This window comes from Candoia aspera, chromosome 9 (genome assembly GCF_035149785.1).
Source record: "Candoia aspera isolate rCanAsp1 chromosome 9, rCanAsp1.hap2, whole genome shotgun sequence".
Taxonomy (NCBI): Eukaryota; Metazoa; Chordata; class Lepidosauria; order Squamata; family Boidae; genus Candoia; species Candoia aspera.
The window spans coordinates 20,451,231-20,471,839 of record NC_086161.1 but is presented as its reverse complement, the minus strand read 5'-3'; the positions used below and the strand labels follow the sequence as shown (position 1 = coordinate 20,471,839).

Below are 20,609 nucleotides of genomic sequence, written 5' to 3'. Positions count from 1 at the left end.
ACCCCAATGCCAATGAATATTAGTTCCATTTCATCTTCTGTCACCGACTTCTTCTATCTCATGTTCCTATGCTGATACTCCTAACATTTCTTGTCATCTGAAACACCACCCACTGTATTTGTCATCACTAACCTGGACTGAAACCCCCTCCATACTCACAGATGTAAGAAAAAGGGATGGCTGGGGGCAACGTGGCAAAAAGAAGGACAGGATGTGGTCCCATGCCGAGCTCTGGAACAGGGTCTGTTTACAACCCTGATTCGAGATGCTGTGAGGAATATAAACGATGGTGAAGGAACTGAACATTGTGTTAAGCCATGTTTTTTTAAAATGTGTGGTTGAATAAGCCATCACTGATTTGCTTCATGCACCAGGCCAGGGTTTCTCAACCAGGGTTCCACGAGAGGTCACTAGGGGTTCCCTGGGAGATCACGATTTATTTAAAATATTAATTCAAATTTAGGCAACTTCACCTTAAAGAGGTAAGTTTCATTTTTTTTCAGTTTAAGAACACTGTTAATGCATATATCCAGGCCTACCCATGAAACGAATATGATACTTTTGTAACTTCTGGCCTCTGTTTGAGCCTGAATGCGCAGGGGTTCCCCGAGGTCTGAAAAATATTTCAAGGGCTCCTCCAGGGTCATAAGGTTGAGAAAGGCTGAGCTAAGACATAGGCCATGGCATATGAGCCACGATGGTGTGAACAAGCCACAATTAACCAAGTTCCAGCAACCTGCGAAGCTGCAAGCTATTTTACTTGTTTGCAGCTTTTTGTCTTGTAGGACAGCCTAGGTGAGTGTGGCAAGGTGGTTAAGGTGGCAGTCCTAATAATATTTCCTGTTGAACTCAGCGAGAATTACTTTTGAGTAACCACGGACACAGGAAAGGATGTAAAATCTATAGGTAGGCATAATCAGTGTTATAACAGTAAACAGATTACTGTTATAAGGATATACTATGCCAAGTTTTTATTTCTTTGTTGTATTTTTTCACTTTTTTGTAGTAGCACTTTTTAATGTTTTTTTTCTTCTTGATAGTATATGTATCTTCTTATTATTTTTGTGTTTTGCTTTTCTTCTTTTTGTTAATTAAAAAGCAATTAAAATTATTTTTAAAAGGTAGGCATAGTCAGTGTTTTGAAATACTGTACGGCTTTGCACACAAGGTTTTTTTTGCTTTGGGAACATTAGCAATGGGGCCATGGTGTTGCCTCTGAAAAAAAAATAATTTCTTGGCCAGGGAAAGAGGAGCTTGGTTTTCTCAAGATGGGCCAGTGAGAAAACCAGCAAGGAACCGAGTCTGAAAGGGACGGAAACGGGGGTCAAAACAACCAAGATGGCAGCTGCCTCGCACATCAAACCAGGTGGACCTTTGATGGCACATCGAAGCCGCGCTCTTGATTTTTTTTAACCACTCGCTGCTGTGCTGAAAACATGGCGGGCTGAGGCAGGAGGAAGATGGGGAGAAAGAAGAAGTAGGAAGAATTCTGAGGGGGAAAAGGAGGGAAAATATTTGTCTGAGGCCATGTAGCTCAGAGCAGGAGGACTTTATCTTCCAGCAGGGCGGAAAACAATCCGCTTTTCTTTCAGCTGGCCTCAACTGAAGCAAAACGACCTCATGGATAATATTCTGAGAGAAATGTCCTCTTTTGAAAAAGATTCCCCCTTTGAAATGCCCACATATTTAACCCCCCAGTGCACACGTTTTGCCTTTTAAGTTTGGGTGCCGTACGTCGTGTGCTTGAGTGCAGATTTTGAAAGCTTTTTATGGTAGGAGTTGAATTGCAAACAGGTCGTTGCTAAGTGCCTGAGAGAGAGGGAAGAGGTGGACGTGGCCTTAGGAGGCCTTGTTTATTTTGTCTGTCTGTTTGTTTGTTTATTACATTTGTATCCTGCCTTTCATTCAGGCATTCAAGGCCGAGGACGTGGCGCGTCTCCTGTTTTTGCCCCCAACAACAACCCTGTGAGGTGGGCTGGGCTGAGAGGAAGGATCGCCCCAAGGTCCCTGGGGCTGATAAGGGATTTGAACCCAGGTTTCCCTCTACCGCTACCCCACACTGTCTTTCAAAAACGTCTGGGCACAGTCAAATAGAGATTTTTGAGGGCCAATGATACTGCGGCAATTAGTTTCCATGTCTAAAAATGTGGACGATGTCTTTTTATGGGAGAATCTTTTCTCGGTTAATTATATAGCCTGCATTTCCTGTAGGAGCTCAAGGCAGGGCGTATAAAATGAACCCCACTGTTTGATCTTGACAGCCTCATTCCCCTCGTTATTTTACCAGTAATAGGATATATAGGAATGCTGGGCCTCTGAGCTATTTATTCTGGTTTTCCAACCCCCCCAACCGCCCCCTCCCCGTTCAAAGAAAGTTACAGGGATGTCTATGGGAAGATAGGTCAAAAAAGTCAAGATGGTGGTCACAACCATGCAGTGGAAGCCCTGCCCTTTTTGGTATCTGGTCCTGCATGAGCAGGTCTTTGTTATCAAGAGGGCATTTTATAGGATTGCTTTGTACTTAATGAATTAGAAGGAATATCCTGAAATTAAGCTCTTTTGTGTCCCTCTGATGAGCAAAAACTGATGGGAAACCTGGGATATAAAAGCATTTAGTGATAATACTCTATTAATCTTTACTGAGCAGCAGTAAGGCCATCTCAGAATACAAAGTATAAAATTCACAACAGTAATCAGACCATATGTTAAAAAATAAAAGACATAAGTAAAAGAAAATGCAAATCATATTTCTGTATCACCCTTACAATTTACCCCAATCAAAACCACATATGCAGTTCACAGTTGTACCTTGTTCAAATAAAGGGCCATATTATATGCAATTTTTGGATTCGGGCCACACATGAAATACGTTGTTTTAATATAACAGTCCCAGTAGGCCGTTCGTTTAATGTGCAGTCCAAGAAAGTCAGTCTGTCTTATACAACTGATATTCAAATAATATGTGTTATGTCCTCTATCTCTGGGGCTCTGCAAATTCAAGTATGTTCATCATAAGGAACTTGGCTAAACCTTCCATATTTAAGCATTGTGTCCAGCTGCTCAAATCTTGCTTGAGTAAACAACCCCCTAAGATTTTGGGGCATTTCTGTGTTTAAAAAGTTGGCAATTCGGAAGGTGTGTTTACAGTGGTTCATCCATTTCAATATGCCAGCCTTACTGAGGGTAAGCATTTAGTTTTTGCTCAACTATACAGTACATATTATAAAACAGAAGTATACTTGAGGAGGAGGGTTTTTGGACGTAAATAACCACAGATCCAGTTCTTTTTGTTCAAAGGACCGTGCAGTCATAAGCAGCGATCCCCAACTTGCAGCAGGATATAAATGTAATAAATAAATAACTTGGGCCTTCCAGATGTGTGGGACATTCCACCCTTTGAAATGCCCATGTATTTAACCATCCAGTCTACACTTTTTGCCATTGAAATTTGGGTGCATAAGGCGTTTAAGTGAGTTTTTGAAAGCTTTTTATGGTAGGTGTTGAATTTAAAACAGGTTGTTGCCAAATGCATGAGAGAAAGGAAAGAGGCAGACATGGTCTTAGGATGCCTTGTTTATTTTATTTTATTTTATTATTTTATTTTATTATTAGGATTGTATCCCACCTTTCATTCAGGAGCTCACAGCAGAGGTCATAGCTCTTCTTCCCAAAAACAACTCTACGAAGTAGGTTGGGCTGAGAGAGAAGGATTGGCCCAGATGTATGGGAGTACAACTTACTGGTAGTTGAAAATAATAGGAGTTCCAGTCCAAGCTATCTGGAGAACATCAGTTCTTGGAAGGATGATTCTATAGAGGGAACCCTGTATATGGAAATATACTAAAAATAATTTTAAAAAATCAGTCATCAATAACATTCAGTAGCATCTTTCATTCTAGTCCCAATAAAGAACATGTTTTTTAGACGGTTAGGAATAGCCCTGAAGTGACTGTGCAAGATCTACTAAACAACAGGAAGGAAGGAAGGAAGGAAGGAAGGAAGGAAGGAAGGAAGGAAGGAAGGAAGGAAGGAAGGAAGGAAGGAAGGAAGGAAGGAAGGAAGGAAGGAAGGAAGGAAGGAAGGAAGGAAGGAAGGAAGGAAGGAAGGAAGGAAGGAAGGAAGGAAGGAAGGAAGGAAGGAAGGAAGGAAGGAAGGAAGGAAGGAAGGAAGGAAGGAAGGAAGGAAGGAATTTACAGTACTGCCTATATCATGAGACTCCACATGGTTTACAATCCAAAACAATCAAGCAGTGGTTTCAAATCTTCTAACAGTTTTATGCCCCGTAAAGACGAATCTTTGAAGGTTTATGCAGCACTTCAGATTTTATTCCAAAATGTGAGAGCATGTGAGGGTGCACGCTCTTTGGAACAGCTGCGTTTTTCCCTAGGATCACACAGCATCTGCAGATGCACAATCGTAGAAAAAGACGAAGGGTTGTGACAGATGCCACACTGCCCCCATGTACTCTGAAGTACCTTTTTGGAACTGAATCTAAAGCGCTGTCTAGCCCTTGTAGGTTGTTTTGAAAATATATCCCTGATAGTTCAATCACACTGAAAAATAACTAACCAGATCTTTTAAACTCATGCAGCTGGTCAAGTCATCACATAGTGTAAAACAATCAATAACTGACTATTCAAAAGATATAAAAGTGATACCATGCTTAGCTTTAACTTTCTTAAAGCTAAGAAAGAATCTGAGGCAGTAATTCATGGCTCTGCTATGCTGCCAAGTGGGTAAAAATGGTCCAAGGCACATAATAACTTCCTTCTGAGGATGTTGTAGTCAGTAATTATGTTTTATGAAAGCTCTACAGTCTCTTTTCTGGATAAATGAACAAGGGCTAGTACGCTGTTACAGCTCAGTTAAATATAATCAGACCGATTTTTCAGTGACATAGATTCTACAGCTTTAAAATACACTATTGTCATTTTCTTCCACAAAGAAAATGTATATATTTTGAAAGGTAGCAAGGATTAGTCGCATTTACAACATTTAAAACATTTACCGTCTTATTTGTATGCATGCACATTGGTAGATCAGCAGGTTAATCACATGAGTTGCAGAAGGGTCATTAAGTTAGTTTATTAGAGACAAACCCACAGAAAACACGATCTTGTGACATCTTAACAGTTAGAAGGTTTATTGTAAAATTAGCTTTAATGCATCTGATGCAAACATTTAAAGTGCTATTGGCCATGGAGTTTGGAAATAATGGCCTGAAGTAATTTGCAAAACTTTAGGCAGATTTGCAGTGCAGGTGTGTTTGGGGGAATCTGTTAACTTTTCACTATTTGGTTTTTGGCAGGACAAGATGAAGCCTCTGGTTCCTTATTTTCTGGCAGTTTGTATGATTTTAAGTGGCATACAAGAGAGTGTTGAGATGGAGGAATGCATCTTTAAAAAACTGGACAGGGAGGACAACGTGTTTTGTAGGTAAGCTCATGTTCCTCTTGTGCCGACTTCCATTCGTCATGACCCATGCCATCCAGCAACACGGTAAACCAAATGTTTTATACGACATCAGTAACTTTTTCAGAGCAAGAGTCATTGGAAATTTATCTTCCTAGGGGTAACCACAACTCTTTTGGACAACATACTATTAAAATATTAATACCATCGTCTGGTATAAATAGTGGATTCTGGAGCATTTCTAGCATTTATCCGATGGTACTACTGGATAGAAGTATCTGCGTACATTTACTCTCTATACTGAACCGGTGGGACGTAGTGTTCTTAAATTTAGCTGGAATATACCTCTTATTCCAGAATTTTTAAAGGAGACCAGTCCTATATTTGATCAAGAATATATATAGATGAAGTAATTTTATTAGCATTCACAATGGTCTCTTTGTTTATGATATGTGCTTTCTTTATCAGTTACCTTAGAATCTATATTTCAACAAATTGGATCTAACATTCTGCCACCTTTCCATGTATGTCAGTTGCATTTTACAAAGATTTTTTTGCAAAAGAGATGTATCTTTATTATTTCACAACGTTTATGGCCCAACCCATTCCTAGAAGGCTCTGGGCAGGGTACAACTAGGTCAAAGCAAAGAAAAAGTAAAAAGTAACAATTCAATTAGTATCATTTAAAAAGCAAACAAAATGTAAAAAAAAAGTAATTCAATTAGTAATTCATTTAAAAAGTCAACAATAAGCATAGGCACTCATAAAGGTAACAAACTAAACTAAGGACCACACAGACACCGAAATAAGACTACTTTGGTCTGCTTACAAAATACCAGCAAAGTCAGGACCACGTGTACCTCCAGGTAGAAGGTATTCCACAAAGCATTTGGGTTTCTATCTCCATCTTTCCTCATACCAGAAATAACATTGCAACTATTTAAAAAAATAACTGTAAAGTCTTCTGAGGAATTGGAGGTGGGGTGGCCATAGTTATATAGGGCTATCTGGAAAATTTCAAATTTGTTTTATTTCAGAGGAGAATGTTGTTTCTGACTTCTCTTTTCAAATTGGTCTGAATGCTCTAAAAAGTACTTGCTCACCCTGAGGAAACTGGCAACAGCTTTCAGAAATGTATTACATTTCCCATTTATTTTATTCCTTCTCATACTGCACCTCTTGAATAGGTAGTACAATTTTTCATTCCATTCCACTATAGTAGAAGCTAGGCATTCTTGTGATTAGATTTAGGGGATATTCTCTTGTAGTTTCCATTATCCCAACACAGGCTTCATTGGTATGGCTGGGTCTGATCATGGCTCTATACCAGCCAATATCCAATATCCACTCAGAAATATTTCCTATGTAAAACATGTCATCGATCCGAAGAAGGCAATTATTCAAATAGGCCTTAAAAGCATCTTCCATCCCAACGATGATTATTCACTATACCTCACTGAGTCGTTCAGAAGACATTTCTAATACCTGCTGCAATCAAAAGAGACTTTCAGCAGTTTACAATACATCTATTAAAAAAGCAATAAAACATCCATGGTATAACTATCAAAAGAAAAACCAACCAACCCCCAATTACACCAATCAGTAACAGATGGCATCAATTCATGCCCCAAGTGGTTGTCTAAAATAACTTACATTTTAATAATTTATGGAAAGCCAACACTGTTTAAACAAAAATAAAGGTAAATATAAACACATTTGTCTTTTTTTTGTCCTTCACACAAATATATCTCCCCACCCCACCCCCAGGAGCATCAGCTTTATTATGTTCTTGTGTGGAAACAATGGCTGCTTTTGTTTTTCGGCATAAATACAAGTCAACAGGGTAATGTTTGCACAGTTTTGTATTCTTGTGGCTGAGTTACCTAATTGTATCAAACTCTTTACTATGAAACATAGGCTTTTCAAATATTTTATTTATTCAAGTTTGTGTTAAATTAACTTGCATTGTAAAGCTAAACCCAAACCAAACTACATTATGATTTAGCTCCTTATAAATGCAGTAAGTATGTTCTAAATGGTTCTCCTTATATGCATTATTTTTAAAAAGTGCTTTGAAAGTTATTACTCAGCTTCCTTCCTTCCTTCCTTCCTTCCTTCCTTCCTTCCTTCCTTCCTTCCTTCCTTCCTTCCTGATTTCCAACTGTATCTTCAAAATCTTAAGAGGTGATATCACAGATGAACAGTCCTGGTAATGATGAATTGCTTTCACAATTGATGAGTTATACCATTAAATTAAAACCAAGGAGAAATTCATTTTGAACCCGGAAAGAGAGACATCCATTATAGATGTGCGACCAAAATTGTAATTTTACTGTCTAATGAAAATTAATTTGGAGCAACCAGAATTACCAGATTTGTGGTTGTTCAAAAGTTGAGAATATTTGCTGAGTTTACTCCTTCGAATTGTAAAATTGTAATTGTATTATGATACAAATCATGAACAAGCATCTGCTTCCTGGCTCACTAATCATTTAGAATGCTTGAGACATCTCCTGGAAGGCCCATGTAGTCTTTTTAATCCTGGTTTCTGTTGTGTGTGTGTGTGCATGCGCGCCTTTTGACTCCTGGTGACTGCCTGGACAAATCCCTGTGGTTTTCTTGGCAAGATTTTCAGAAGTGGTTTGCCATTGTTTCCTTCCTAGGGCTGGGAGAGACTGACTGGCCCCAGGTCACCAGCTGGCTTCATGCCCAAGGCAGGACTAGAACTCACGGTCTCCTAGTTTCTAGCCTGGTGCCTTAACCACTACATTGAAATGGCTCTCTCTGCTTCTATTACCCAATGTTTTCTGGATATTTTTCCCTTTCCTAAGAAAAAACTTAGGTTAAGGTGCCACAAAATTTTGTATTGTTTTTGCTGCAAAATATTAACGTGGTTCTGGAAATTGACCTCAATCCTATATTTGATTTTTGACAGAGGGGATCTGGAAATTTTGTATCCAGAATTGGGAGATGTTGGCTGTACATACATTCCAAAGTGCAACGCCTATCGTAAACGGATCAGCAAGGAATGGATCAGCCCCAAAGTCAGATATCAGCAGGCAGATGTGGTAAGAAGAACTTAACTACTCTATGTCATTGCATGCAGATGTTTCTGAGGATGATTAGATACTCTGATTCATTTTCTTACATTACTCCTCTTTTCCTTAGCAGTGCCTAAAATTGTATCAGCAAAAAATGCATGCTTTGGGATGTTCCCTTTTAGTGTGTATGTGTGCTTGAATGCATATGTATACACACACAAATACACACCTACTTGTATCACTGCATGATAGTGGGATCTAGTGGGAAAAAATTCAGAACAGGTCTGGGGAGACTGCAGTCAGCCAAGAAGCCCTAACTGTGAAGCTTTAAGTACTATTAATTCAATCCTACCTCACAGGATTACTATGAAGTAGTGTATGGGCAATTCTCAGCTCCTTGGGGGAGAGAGAGAGACAGACAGACATAATTTAGATTCTGCACTAGGTGAAAAATGCCACATGTGTGAACAGCCAATATGACTGGGCTTCCCCACTCCCCTTGCTGCTGATAGTGTAGCAAGCATATAACTGTGAAGTCCTTGGTGCTCTCTGAGCCTTGTTTTCTTGCAGACGTTTCATTGCCAGACTAGGCAACATCTTCATTGCGACATCTCTAGTTTGCAAACCCTACTGCCTTTTCTCACTGAAGATGTTGCCTAGTCTGGCAATGAAACGTCTGCAAGAAAACAACAAGGCTCTGAGAGCACCCAGGACTCCACAGTTCAACCCTGAGCTACAAATATTCTCTGCGATTAGAAGCATATAACTCTCCTACCCACTACATTGTTAAAACATCAAATAAGTTGCTTGAATGTTATTCCCAAGCACAACTTTCTATCCACAAGTTATATATGTGGATAGAAAGGTTACTTTTACCCTTTAATTTTTTGACACGAACCAAGGGATAGGAAGTTGAATTAGGAGAAAAGTTTAGTCATAATAATCACAATTCCATTAAAAAAAAACTGCATGATTTCCCCCCCCCTTTTTTAAATGGGGGGAAAAAACATCACATTTGTAAATTCTTTTGTGATCTACCTGATTCTATTTCTTTTTGTTTTGTTTTGAACACATACTGAACAATATATATAAAAGTTCAATTGAAAAAAGTTGGATGATTGATATAGAATGAAAATGAAGTGTGATGGCAAAATATTCTGTATTGGAAATATCTGTAAATAGAAACTGCATTCCTAATTGTCCTAGTTTCATCTTCATTACTTCAGCATTTATGACAATTTCAATATTAACCAGTTTGTTGCTGCAAAAGGTTCAATGGATCAGAATTCACAGTCATGAGCTACATGGAGCTTATTGCAGTTTATTTATATCCACAATTATTGTTGGAGGGAATAGAAGAGAACAGGAGAAAGGAGAGATAGAACTACCTATAATTTATGACCATTAACAAGTAATATAAACATTTGTACTCTAATGAACTGGTTAGCATGTGGAACATTTAAATAGCTTGATCTGGATGAGTGTTAAATCTCTTGGATACAGGACTGCGGGTTGCGCTGCAGCACTTAGTGACTCCATCACGTAGTGTGTGTTAGCCTTTTTTCCCCCAATGAATGTTTGTTACTCTAAGAGCATGATTTCACCAGAAGATGAATTTTCTGTGTGTCTCTGGGTATGTGTTGGCTGTTTTTCAGAGCTTTAAGTGTGAGGATGGGAGCAGACATTCTCTGAGAAGCATCTTGCTCTGTTCTTACCCTTAATCTCCCATCTCTCAACATGGCCCCAAATCACCATTTTCTGCACATCTCTACTTTAGGAGAAAGGATTTCATTATACATTTTCTGTACAGCAAAGGCAGTAGCCCATTCTTAGGCAGAAAATTAATCTTAGACAGGATCCACTGCTCTCAATAACCGGCATTCATTTCTAGGACTTTCACTAGGCACCTTCTCTGTAAATGGTGCCCAGGACTGTTCACCCAGTAGACTATGTTATTTGTTTGGTTTTTTTTAAAGAACACATCCTACTCTATTACGTAGTTGCCTATGAACAATTCATGATTTACAAAAAAGAAAAATAAACATATAGGCAAGCTAAAATGCATCTAAAACATACAAGCTAAAACCTGTTGAAATTGGGACTCAGACAGGATGGAGTAATTCAGTCTCACAGGATGAAAAAGTGCAGTGTCTTACTATCTTCATTTGAAACACATTTTCATCCCCCAATGTGGATTGCCCTCTTTAAGTGCTTTAGAATCTTCTCTAACCCTGGAGGGTTAACATCAGGCATAACTTTTTCTGGATGCAAAAATCTGGATGACCATCACGGGGTAACAATGACTAAGAGTTTTCTGTACCTTTTGGCTGCCATCATCTGGATACAGTATGTCTATTCAAGTTGCTCCTCCAGAATCAGCAGAGACATGGAATAAGGAATTGCAATATCAAATAGCCATATGTAAATGAAATGATATATTACATTTCTGTCGATTTAAAATTACAATTACTTCAGCAAAAATTATTTGATGTCTGTTGGATACTTATCCATCTTTTAGGAATGAATTAGTGGATTCAAGTAATTGTTGGAAATGTGGTGATCAGATGCAATGTTGGCTCATTTGATGTGGTAATGTGTGATAATGGCTCTATTTTGGATAGAAGTCATTCCATAAAAATTTTGTTCTGGAAGAATTGATTGATTGATGGACTGATCGATTGTAGATATTTGTCTTCTTTGTTTCCGAACAATTGTAGTGTATATAATTCAAAAATAGGACAATGGATATTGTGTACTTTTATTCTTGCAATGTGTGTGTGGGTATGAAGTACATTATATTAGCTTCTTTATGCTTTGAATTTCTGTGTGATATTGGCACTCCTGTGGGTGGTTGACAGTACCTCTGTATCAGTGTCAGAATTCATAGGTGCCAAGTCAGGAGCTGTGGGGCTTCACACTTGGAGCAAATAATAACAGAATAATGATGAAGGTTAATGACTGCAGAGGACTGTTCTATGCTCTGGAATTTGATTTGTAGAAAGAGCTACAAAACTCTTAAATAAACAATGATGTACTATAGAAATTATATAGTAATCCACTTCCATTCATTTATTTAGTGCATTGCACTATAAAGAGCATTTTATAATATAACTGCATTTTATGATAACAGGATGAGCCCGGAACAATGTGGAATCAGTGGCACTGATGCCAGTCTTTGCAGGAATCCTTAGTAGTTTACAGTAATGCTGACAGCTTTGAAATAAACACCGATGTTAATGCATCACATTATAGAGCATGAAAACTGGGTCGTCATCCAGTGGAACTGAATATCCAGCCTCTAAGCCCAATACTTCCATCATTCATAGAACTGAAACACCCCCCTCAGGATTTACAGTGGCTTAATCTAGAGAAGACAAGGTAAAACTACTGATATTGTATATCCAATATCAAGTCAGATTCATCTTTGGTGGATGTCAAATGAGGTGGAACTAAGTGTCAGTCAAAAGAATGGAAGACAACTCTTGAAGAATCATACCCAGCTGGGTGTGTGCCTGAGGCAGGACTAGAACTCAGGGTCTCCCAGCTTCTAGCCTGATGCCTTAACCACTGCACCAAATTGGCTCTCAAATCTAGTATTTCATAATCTAATAGATTGGTATAAAAAAGGAGAATGGACTGAGAATGAGAACAAGGCTGATCCCCATCTGCACATGCCAATTAAAATAAACATAGGATGTGCCAAACCAAAGCTCAGTTTAAATACAGTGACTCTTGGTAGTAATATTGATGTTCCTGAAAAATTAAAGATGGCTCTTGAGAACAGTTAGGTCAGCACAAAGGATGTTTATTGGGAGAGTTTTGAAGCAATAGACTTTTCTTTGATTTCTCCATCAGAAGGAGAACTCACAAAATCTTTGCCCAGTGTTGAAAGCTTGAGTGGCTTACTACCTCCATATTTTACAATGCCGAGTAGTCTAGCACCACAACACTGGGTTACATTCAGAAGCGACCCCCCTCTTTTCCTTGTCCTTTATCCCTGTAAGTTGCCAACTACTGTATAAGGCTTTTATGGGCCATTTATCAATTATTTCTCGGGGAGAAGGTAGTATCTACACTTAGACATGTAGATAATGTGCAGTGAATGTTTTCTCTGAGGAAGTATTGAGATATGGGTGTCAGCAGATAAACTTCAGGCTGATTTGTCTTCCAGTCTATGGCAGGGGTGTTGTTTTGTGCTTCTTTGCATTCATTCATTTCTGTAGCTTAGACAAGAGGCTTGACATCATACTGAATTTGACAGAGAGGTTTCCTTTCTTAGAAAACTTAGGATGAGATGAATAGGGATCACAAACTCTGTAATATATCTCTTCTACCCCTTGGCCTTCCCACTCTTCCCTAAATGTTTACAAATGAATGATGGTTGTGGTTGTCTGCTTATGCATTTAAGGAATTCAGTTTACTTATCCTGATTATTGATGCTCTCCTCAAGAGAACAGCTGCTTTCTAGTGTTCAGATAATACTAGATTTTCTAGGGTATTTGTGTGTGTCAATCATGTAAAGTCTTGGCTCCTTCCTATGCTGACCCTGGAGTTCCAGGGCCTCACGTTCGACTCTCAGAAATTTTGAGACTTCTTAAAAGCAGACAGTAGCAAAAAGGACTGTGATCTTACCATTATGGATTATTACTGTTCCATTACATCACATTAGATCTCTTCAGGCTCAGGCAGCAAGTACAGCATGATTGCCTTTGAATGTGACCCATCCAACATTAGTTTATATTGCACTTTTCTCCATAGGATGTTCCAAGCAGTCTTGACCAGATTGTTCTCTGCTGGCGGTCAGTACCAAGCCCAGTCAATTTGAAGAAGGCTTTCTTTCCTAACCACAAAAGTGTGTCTGCAGTGAGGGAATGAGCAAGTGTACTGACACAAAATGACTGTACGAAGGTAATGGTTTCCAGTGGTGTGAGCAAAACATAATAATCTAAGAGTTCAAAGCCATCCTTTCAGAAAACAGTTCAGGAAGCTGTCAATAATGCTGCTGCAACTGAACAAGCAAGGAGTAATGCAATGCAACTAACCATTCTTTCTCATTTTAGATGTTTGGATAGGTGCAACTGTGTTTGTCTGGTAGCCTTACATCTTGCTAGAGATTTGTGCAGAGGCTTAGTTGAACTCTGGAGGGTGTTCATGAATGGCAGCTGTCCTGTGGTTGCTTGCTGCCTTTTTTTAATCACTGAAGTGAATGACATATTAAGCTTTTTGCACCACATGTTCTGTACCAGGACATGCCTCAAGGCCTGTTTCCTGGGAGATGTACTGTATTTCTTTTCATATGGTTAGATAAAGGCTATAAGCATTTCTCCTGATTTGGTTATTGCAAAAATTATTGCAAAGATTTGTTGGGAATCAGTCAGCCACTATACAGTATTATTTATTCCATGGTGGCCATGCCAGTCATGCCTTTTAACCTTCCGCTAGTTTGTCAAAGGGTGTTTCTCAGGACATTATTGAGCCATCCACCATCAGGACCTTCCATTTCTGAGGTTGACCATGTGGCAGAAGGACTTGGCAGACCAACAGAAGACGTTGCAACTGTCCTTCTAGCTGCAAGGAAGCCATTTAATATGGAGGTCCTTTGAAGCTAAGTGGGGTTTTTATTCCAGTTTTATAAGTGAAATGCCTCTTTCACTCCATTTCCAGTAATTTCTATGTTTCAATTATCTCTTTACTCAAAGGATTTATCATTTTCATCTTTGAATGTTTACTTTGCTGCTATCACACCTTTTTATGCTCCTGTTGAGTGCTGTTCAGTATTTTTTTCATCCCTTTAGAATACAGTTTGTGAAAGGTCTCAATCTATATTTTCTTTGATTTCTGGTGCCTCCTCTTTGGAGCTTAACTGCATTCTTGTCTGCTTTAATGAGTACACCCTTTGAACCCAGAGCAAATTCAGAATTCTTCCTATTGATTATGAAATATATGTTTCTTAGCAATTATCACAGTTTGTCAAGCAAGTGAGTTAGTTGCTATCTGGGTGGACATTCCATTTATAGCTTTTGAAAAGGTATTGATGAGGACAGATTGCTGTTTCAACCGTGTTATCATTTCCCTCTGTAGGATTGTTGGGGTGTGACTTGTTCCTGAACTCCACTGTTCTGTATTGGACAGAAGGGATATTGATGGGGGAGAGGCTATTCCCTGACCTAAGTATGGGATGGCAAAATTTTGCCCCATTGATATGACTGTAGCTGTACTGTAGACCAGCCTTTCTCAACCTTCTGACCCTGGAAGAACCCTTGAAATATTTCTCAGGCCTCGGGGAACCCTGCCCAGTCAGGCTCAGATATGGGCCAGGAGGTACAACATTATTGTCTTTGTTTCCTGGGTAGGCCTGTATAGGTGCCTTAACAGTGTTCTTAAACTGAAGATAAAGGATGAAACTTGCCTCTTTAATGGGAAGTGGCCCGAATTTGAAATATTTTTTTAAAAATAAATCGTGATCTCCCAGGGAATCCTTAGTGGTCTCTCGCAGAACCCTCGGGTGCCACAGAACCCTGGTTGAGAAACCCTGCTGTAGACTGAAAAGGTATAGCTTGTGACATGGGTTTTCTCCAACATAACCAAGTCTTATCTCAGAAACTGCTTTGTTTCAATCATTCCAGTAGACTATCTGCGGGCAGAACAGCTGTAATGGAGAAATGCTCCATTACGGCATTGGGACCGTTCTATTGCTGTATTTGCCATATGTTTACTTTTAGTTTATGCTCCCATATCAAGTCCTTTATAGCCTGGAAATACTCTGGTTGGTGATGAGCAGGAATGGTGTGTTGTAAAATGTATATTATAGTGGAGAAAAGCCAGTAGATGGCACCATTGGCCTTGACATTTCATTGCATAACAGGTGAAATTTCACTTGGGATGTTAAAGTTAACTCTGTTGTGGGATGTTTCCTGCTTGCAAGTGGGATCCGTGTCCGGATTTCTGCTGCCTCTCCTGAGAGGCTTCATTTCAGTAATCCAAGCCATTTAAAAAGAGAGAGAGAGTCATCTGAGTGGAGTCCCAGTCGTGCTGCAGAACATTTTGCTCTACATTGTATGGTTTGAATTGGTTTTTAAAGTATTATTTAATACTGACTCTGGGGCTGATGTCATGATAGTGCCTTTGCATCACCCAGTTTGTTTTCTAATGCAGAATCATACCAGACTGCCCCTATGCAGCTCTTCCTGTTTGTCAGTCTTGGGGGGCTTCTTGGTTTTCCAAGAAGCTTGGAGATAAAATGACTGAAGAGATTCCTAGCGGGCCACTGGAGAAAGATGAAGAGTGAGTTTGACTGAGCAAGTATAAGAGCTTACATTAGGGACTATACCGTGGCAATAAGAATATCTGTTTTTCTGTTCTTACTGCATCTGCAGATAGTGGGGCAGCAGCCCTTGGTAAAGTGAGACTAATCCTGGGCCCAGCAGTCTTGGGCAACTTTTATCCAGTCTCCAACTGGCCCTTCTGGGGAAGGTTGTTAAGAGGGTGGCCAGAGCTGCAACTTCAGAGAGTCCTGGAGGGAGCATAGACCTGCTTGATCTTGACTTTCCATCTCTAGATTGGAACGGGTTGCGCTTCCCCATATGGAATTAGTGTGCAATTTAGGGTTCTTCCTGGACTTTCAACTCTTACTGGAAGAGCCGATCAAAGCTCTGGGCCAGAAGGTCTTGGCTTGTGTGGCAATTGTGCCTGTTCCTAGATCAGGAGACCCTGCCTTGGTTACCTCACATATGGGCTACTGCAATTCCCTCTACATGGGGCTTCCCTTGAAAAACACTTGGAAGCTTTAACTGTTCCAGAATGCTGCTGCTGCTGCTGCTGCTGTTGTTGTTATTATTTTATCCTGTCTTTTTATAAATAACCCATGGCGGCGAACTTACCTAATACTCCTTCTTCCTCCTCCTATTTTCCCCACAACAGCAACCCTGTGAGGTCAGTTGGGCTGAGAGAGAGTGACTTGCCCAAGGTCACCCAGCTGGCTTTCATGCCTAAGGCGGGACTAGAACTCTCATACCACGCCTGATTGGCCCTTGGGCTGAGAGAGAGGGACTGGCCCAAGGTCACCCAGCCGGCTTTCATGCCTAAGGCGGGACTAGAACTCTCATACCACGCCTGATTGGCTCTTGGGCTGAGAGAGAGGGACTGGCCCGAGGTCACCCAGCTGGCTTTCATGCCTAAGGCAGGACTAGAACTCTCATACCACGCCTGATTGGCCCTTGGGCTGAGAGAGAGGGACTGGCCCAAGGTCACCCAGCCGGCTTTCATGCCTAAGGTGGGACTAGAACTCACAGTCTCCTGGTTTCTAGCCCGGTGCTTTGACCACTACGCCAAACTGGCTCTGTTTCTTATGGTTTTATTAAGGATATACCACAGTATACTGGTTATAGCATACTGCTATACAAGCTACACAGGTTACCAGTAGGCTTTTGAGTGCAATTGAAAATGCTGGTTGTCACCTACTGTACAATGCCCCACATGGCATTGGGTCATTTGGCAGTCCATCTCTCTCCTATTGTTTCTGCCCATCCTGCAAGATCAGACAGAATTGGCATGTTCCAGGTCCCAACTATTAATGCCATCTAATGGGAACCTTCCTCCTCCTATTATTTTATAATGTTTATAATTATAATGTTTATAATGTAATACTGTGATTGTTTTATAACAATGCCAGCTGGGTGACCTTGGGCCAGTCCCTTTCTCTCAGCCCTAGGAAGGAGGCAATGGCAAACCACTTCTGAAAAATCTTGCCAAGAAAACTGCAGGGACTTGTCCAGGCAGTCTCTGAGAATCGGACACGACTGAACGGAATAAAATAAAAAATTATAATGACCAACCTACTAAGCTCCTGAAAAGAATCAGGTGCAGTTTGAATACTGATGGGTGGTAAGAAAACCCAACTCCTGAAATAACATCCTTAGCTTCTTCTAGTGTTCTGTGGCCTGAAAATATTTATATTGGGTTTATCTGGTCATTAAAATGTTAAACCAACATGGATTCCAAGTCTTCCTGAAAGGCAGAGGTTAACCTGGTGTGAAAGATCTTAACGCTGTACTACTATACGTACTATGTAATTGTTCAAGTGTCCCCAAGTGACTCTACATATTAAATACTTCTAGGTTTTTCATTGTCTATTACACTCAGCCAGCAGAGAGCATAGCATAGATAATCTATCTATGAACTTCCTGTCTAAAAGCTGTATGTGGCTCACTTTTTAATATCTCTTAAATAATTTGGTAGATATCCAGACAAGTGTCTTTTGAATTACAATGGAGAATACATAAAATGCTAAGGTTTACAGAATGTAATAATATATTTTGAAACATATTTTAGGCAAAGGAAGAGGTATAATAAAGTGAAAAATGAAAAATATGGCTTTGGGATTTCATGTTCACGATGGTTTTGTTTAAGTTATGTATTTAAATATATCTAACGCACTTTATATCAAGAGTCAGTCAATATAAAATAATCTACAACCTATGATACTCAGCATCGATATCAATATAACTCCAATCAATCAAATCTTTATTACGGTCATAGACCAGCAAAAGGAGGGTGGGGTACAGTCCATTAAAAAAGCATAGAAGATACATCAGAGTCTAAAAAAAAAAAGAAAGGTTAGAAGATATAAAAGATACATGTATTAAAACAAAGTATATACAAAAAATAAGAGTCTAAAAGAATCTAAAAGAAGGGGGTAGGAGCATTAGATGGGTGTAGGGGACCAAAATCCAGAACACTCTAATGTGGTAAACTCGGTGCTCATTAAGTCTAGTTTATGGCACAGGTCATCACCTGACAACTTTTGAATGCTGCTGCACAGAACCTAACAACGCTGTATGTTGTAGCAGGATTGGTATCGGAGAGCAGGAGGGAAATGTAGAATTGTCCTGTGCACCCTAGGTATTTATACAATAATGGTAAATTGAGGCTAGTACAAATGTTTCTGTAGTACAGGCCCTGAAGAATCACACAGTGTGCTGTCCTGTGCGTCCAAGTCGCAGGGGAATTGTCTCTCTGGGTAAGGAATCTTCCTGTATCGGCCTTCAAGGACAGCTGCGAGAGGGCATGACATCGTGCCAGAGTAAAGGCCCTCCTTCGGGTTTAATTAGGTATGCTATAGGGGAGGCAGAGCACCTGTTGGATTCACTGGCAATAAAAGTTGGGGTTCTGGCTAGATCCAGTTGGCATTCTGTGTCTGCTTCACACTATTCAATGAGTGCTTTGGCCTGATCACATCCCACGCGGAGTAGTAGATCTGGAGAGAAGCCCAAGGATGAGATTTTAGTTGCCACTGCCTGTTTCCATGTGGATTGAAAATCATTCCTCATAGTTAATGGGGTGAGGCCAAACAGAAAAAAAGGATAGTCTGAGCCAATAGTTGAGTATGGTCACCCGCACTCTAGCCTCCACTTTCATGAAGCCTGTCTCTAGTCACAGGGTGGCATTAGAGACACAATTTAGGGGCCGATCTTAGAAATTTGGATTGCACAAGTTCTAATCATGCAAAATTGTAGAAGGGGCCCAGCTGGGCACCATAAATAAATTGTGCTATTGGCTTGGCTTTGAATAATTTGAGTACTGCAGGTAATTTGAGTACTGCAGGTATATAGTGGCCACCTCTTGTCTTTTTTTATTTTAGATTGTTTTGTAATAATTTTTCTTAAAAATTACAATTAGAATAAATAAAAACTAATACAAACTACAAACTACAAAAATATAAGAACAGAAGGAAAAAATAAAGTGTAGAAAAGAAAAAAAGAAAAAAAATCCTCCCCCTTCATCACAACAAGTATAAACAATTTTAGTAACTTATCACTATCTCTTAAGATACAACAAATACTCTCTTCATCCCATATCTCATCTCTTAACTATAAACAAAATCCAAAAGCCTCATCATTCATTCCTTACCAACAAAAGTCCATTAGGGTTAGCAGAAATAACTACACACCTATTTTAACCTTGATCAAATAAGCCAACTCTACAGTATATTCTTTCCCTGTACTTTTAACAATCTTGGTTTTTAATCCTTTCAAATAATAGGACTTGATTTCTTTTCTCTTCTTTTTTTGTCCCTTCTCAGGAAATCCTTCAAGACTTTAACAGATCCCTCTTGTACGTCCAGAAAGAAAAGCCGCCCAGAGTCACTTGTTGAGATGGGCAGCTATAGAAATCAAATAAATAAATAAAATAAAAGGTTATCCAAATCATTCTTCTGCTTTGATATTTGTATGTCACCTTTAAATATTAAGACATCAACCATTTTCATTTGTATGACCAGTATATCATCTTTTTCTATATTCTTGTAACTCATATTTAAATCGACATTCAAATCAATTTCAGTCTTATCCAGTATAGCTTGTTCTTCTTCTGTAACATCATTAACACATGATCTCTCTATGGTATCAGACATTCTTAAAATTAATTTCTGAGTCCACTGTTCAAAAATATCCTTCAAAACATCCACTGTTAAAGTATTTTGCTCCATTCTTTGTTAACAAGTCGAATTTAAGTATTCTTCTTTTTAAATTGTAATCTTTATTTTCTTCTAGTTCCCTCTAGTGTCCAACCTTCAAAGTCCCATCCTGTGATTTTTTTTTCAAAGAACCCAAGCAACCACAGATTCCCACAGAAAGGATTTTTATAATTAATTTCAAATTTGTATTCCAAATCCATCTGGACCCTTAGTCTGTTTTTAATTTTCCATAATCAACACTCTAAACACCCTTTTGCTGTTTATTCCAAAAAATATTTTTCCAAGTCCTTAAAATTGTATTGAAAACTTCTATCTTTAAGGAGGAGACTCACTCAGTGAATGCAATAAAAACTTGCCATTCTGAAGGTCTTAATATATCCAAAGCAATAAAAAATGATTACAAAGGTGATTAAAAAATGAGGCTTGGTCAAGCTTTTTGTCCATAAAAGGCTGTGTTATGACATGAACCTAGATGGTATCCCTTGACTCCCAGCCACTTAACTCATAAGCCCACTGCAAAACCTCGATTTCTGCGGTCTACTCATGAGGAGTGGCTGTCCGAAGTGCATGTGAGCTATCTCATCATCTCTCCTTTCTCCTGAGAGTTTTTGCCAGCCAGGATCCAGCATCCACCTGCTGATCTCCACCGTAAATGCCATCCTGCTTCAGCAGGAATATCTAGC

The 20,609-nt window shown here is 39.4% G+C and overlaps 2 protein-coding genes across 2 annotated transcripts in view; both read left to right on the top strand.

The window, feature by feature from the left end:
* BIN3 (bridging integrator 3) overlaps positions 1 to 20,609 on the top strand; it is a 531,071-nt gene that overhangs the window by 41,634 nt on the left and 468,828 nt on the right. The gene's annotated exons all lie outside the window — the stretch shown is intronic.
* Positions 5,294 to 20,609, top strand: part of PEBP4 (phosphatidylethanolamine binding protein 4) — a 283,660-nt gene continuing 268,344 nt past the window's right edge. Inside the window, exons 1-2 of the mRNA XM_063311111.1 lie at positions 5,294 to 5,436; positions 8,348 to 8,480. Coding sequence (XP_063167181.1) covers positions 5,315 to 5,436; positions 8,348 to 8,480 — 255 coding nt within the window. The 5' untranslated portion in view covers positions 5,294 to 5,314. The remainder of the gene's footprint in view (positions 5,437 to 8,347; positions 8,481 to 20,609) is intronic.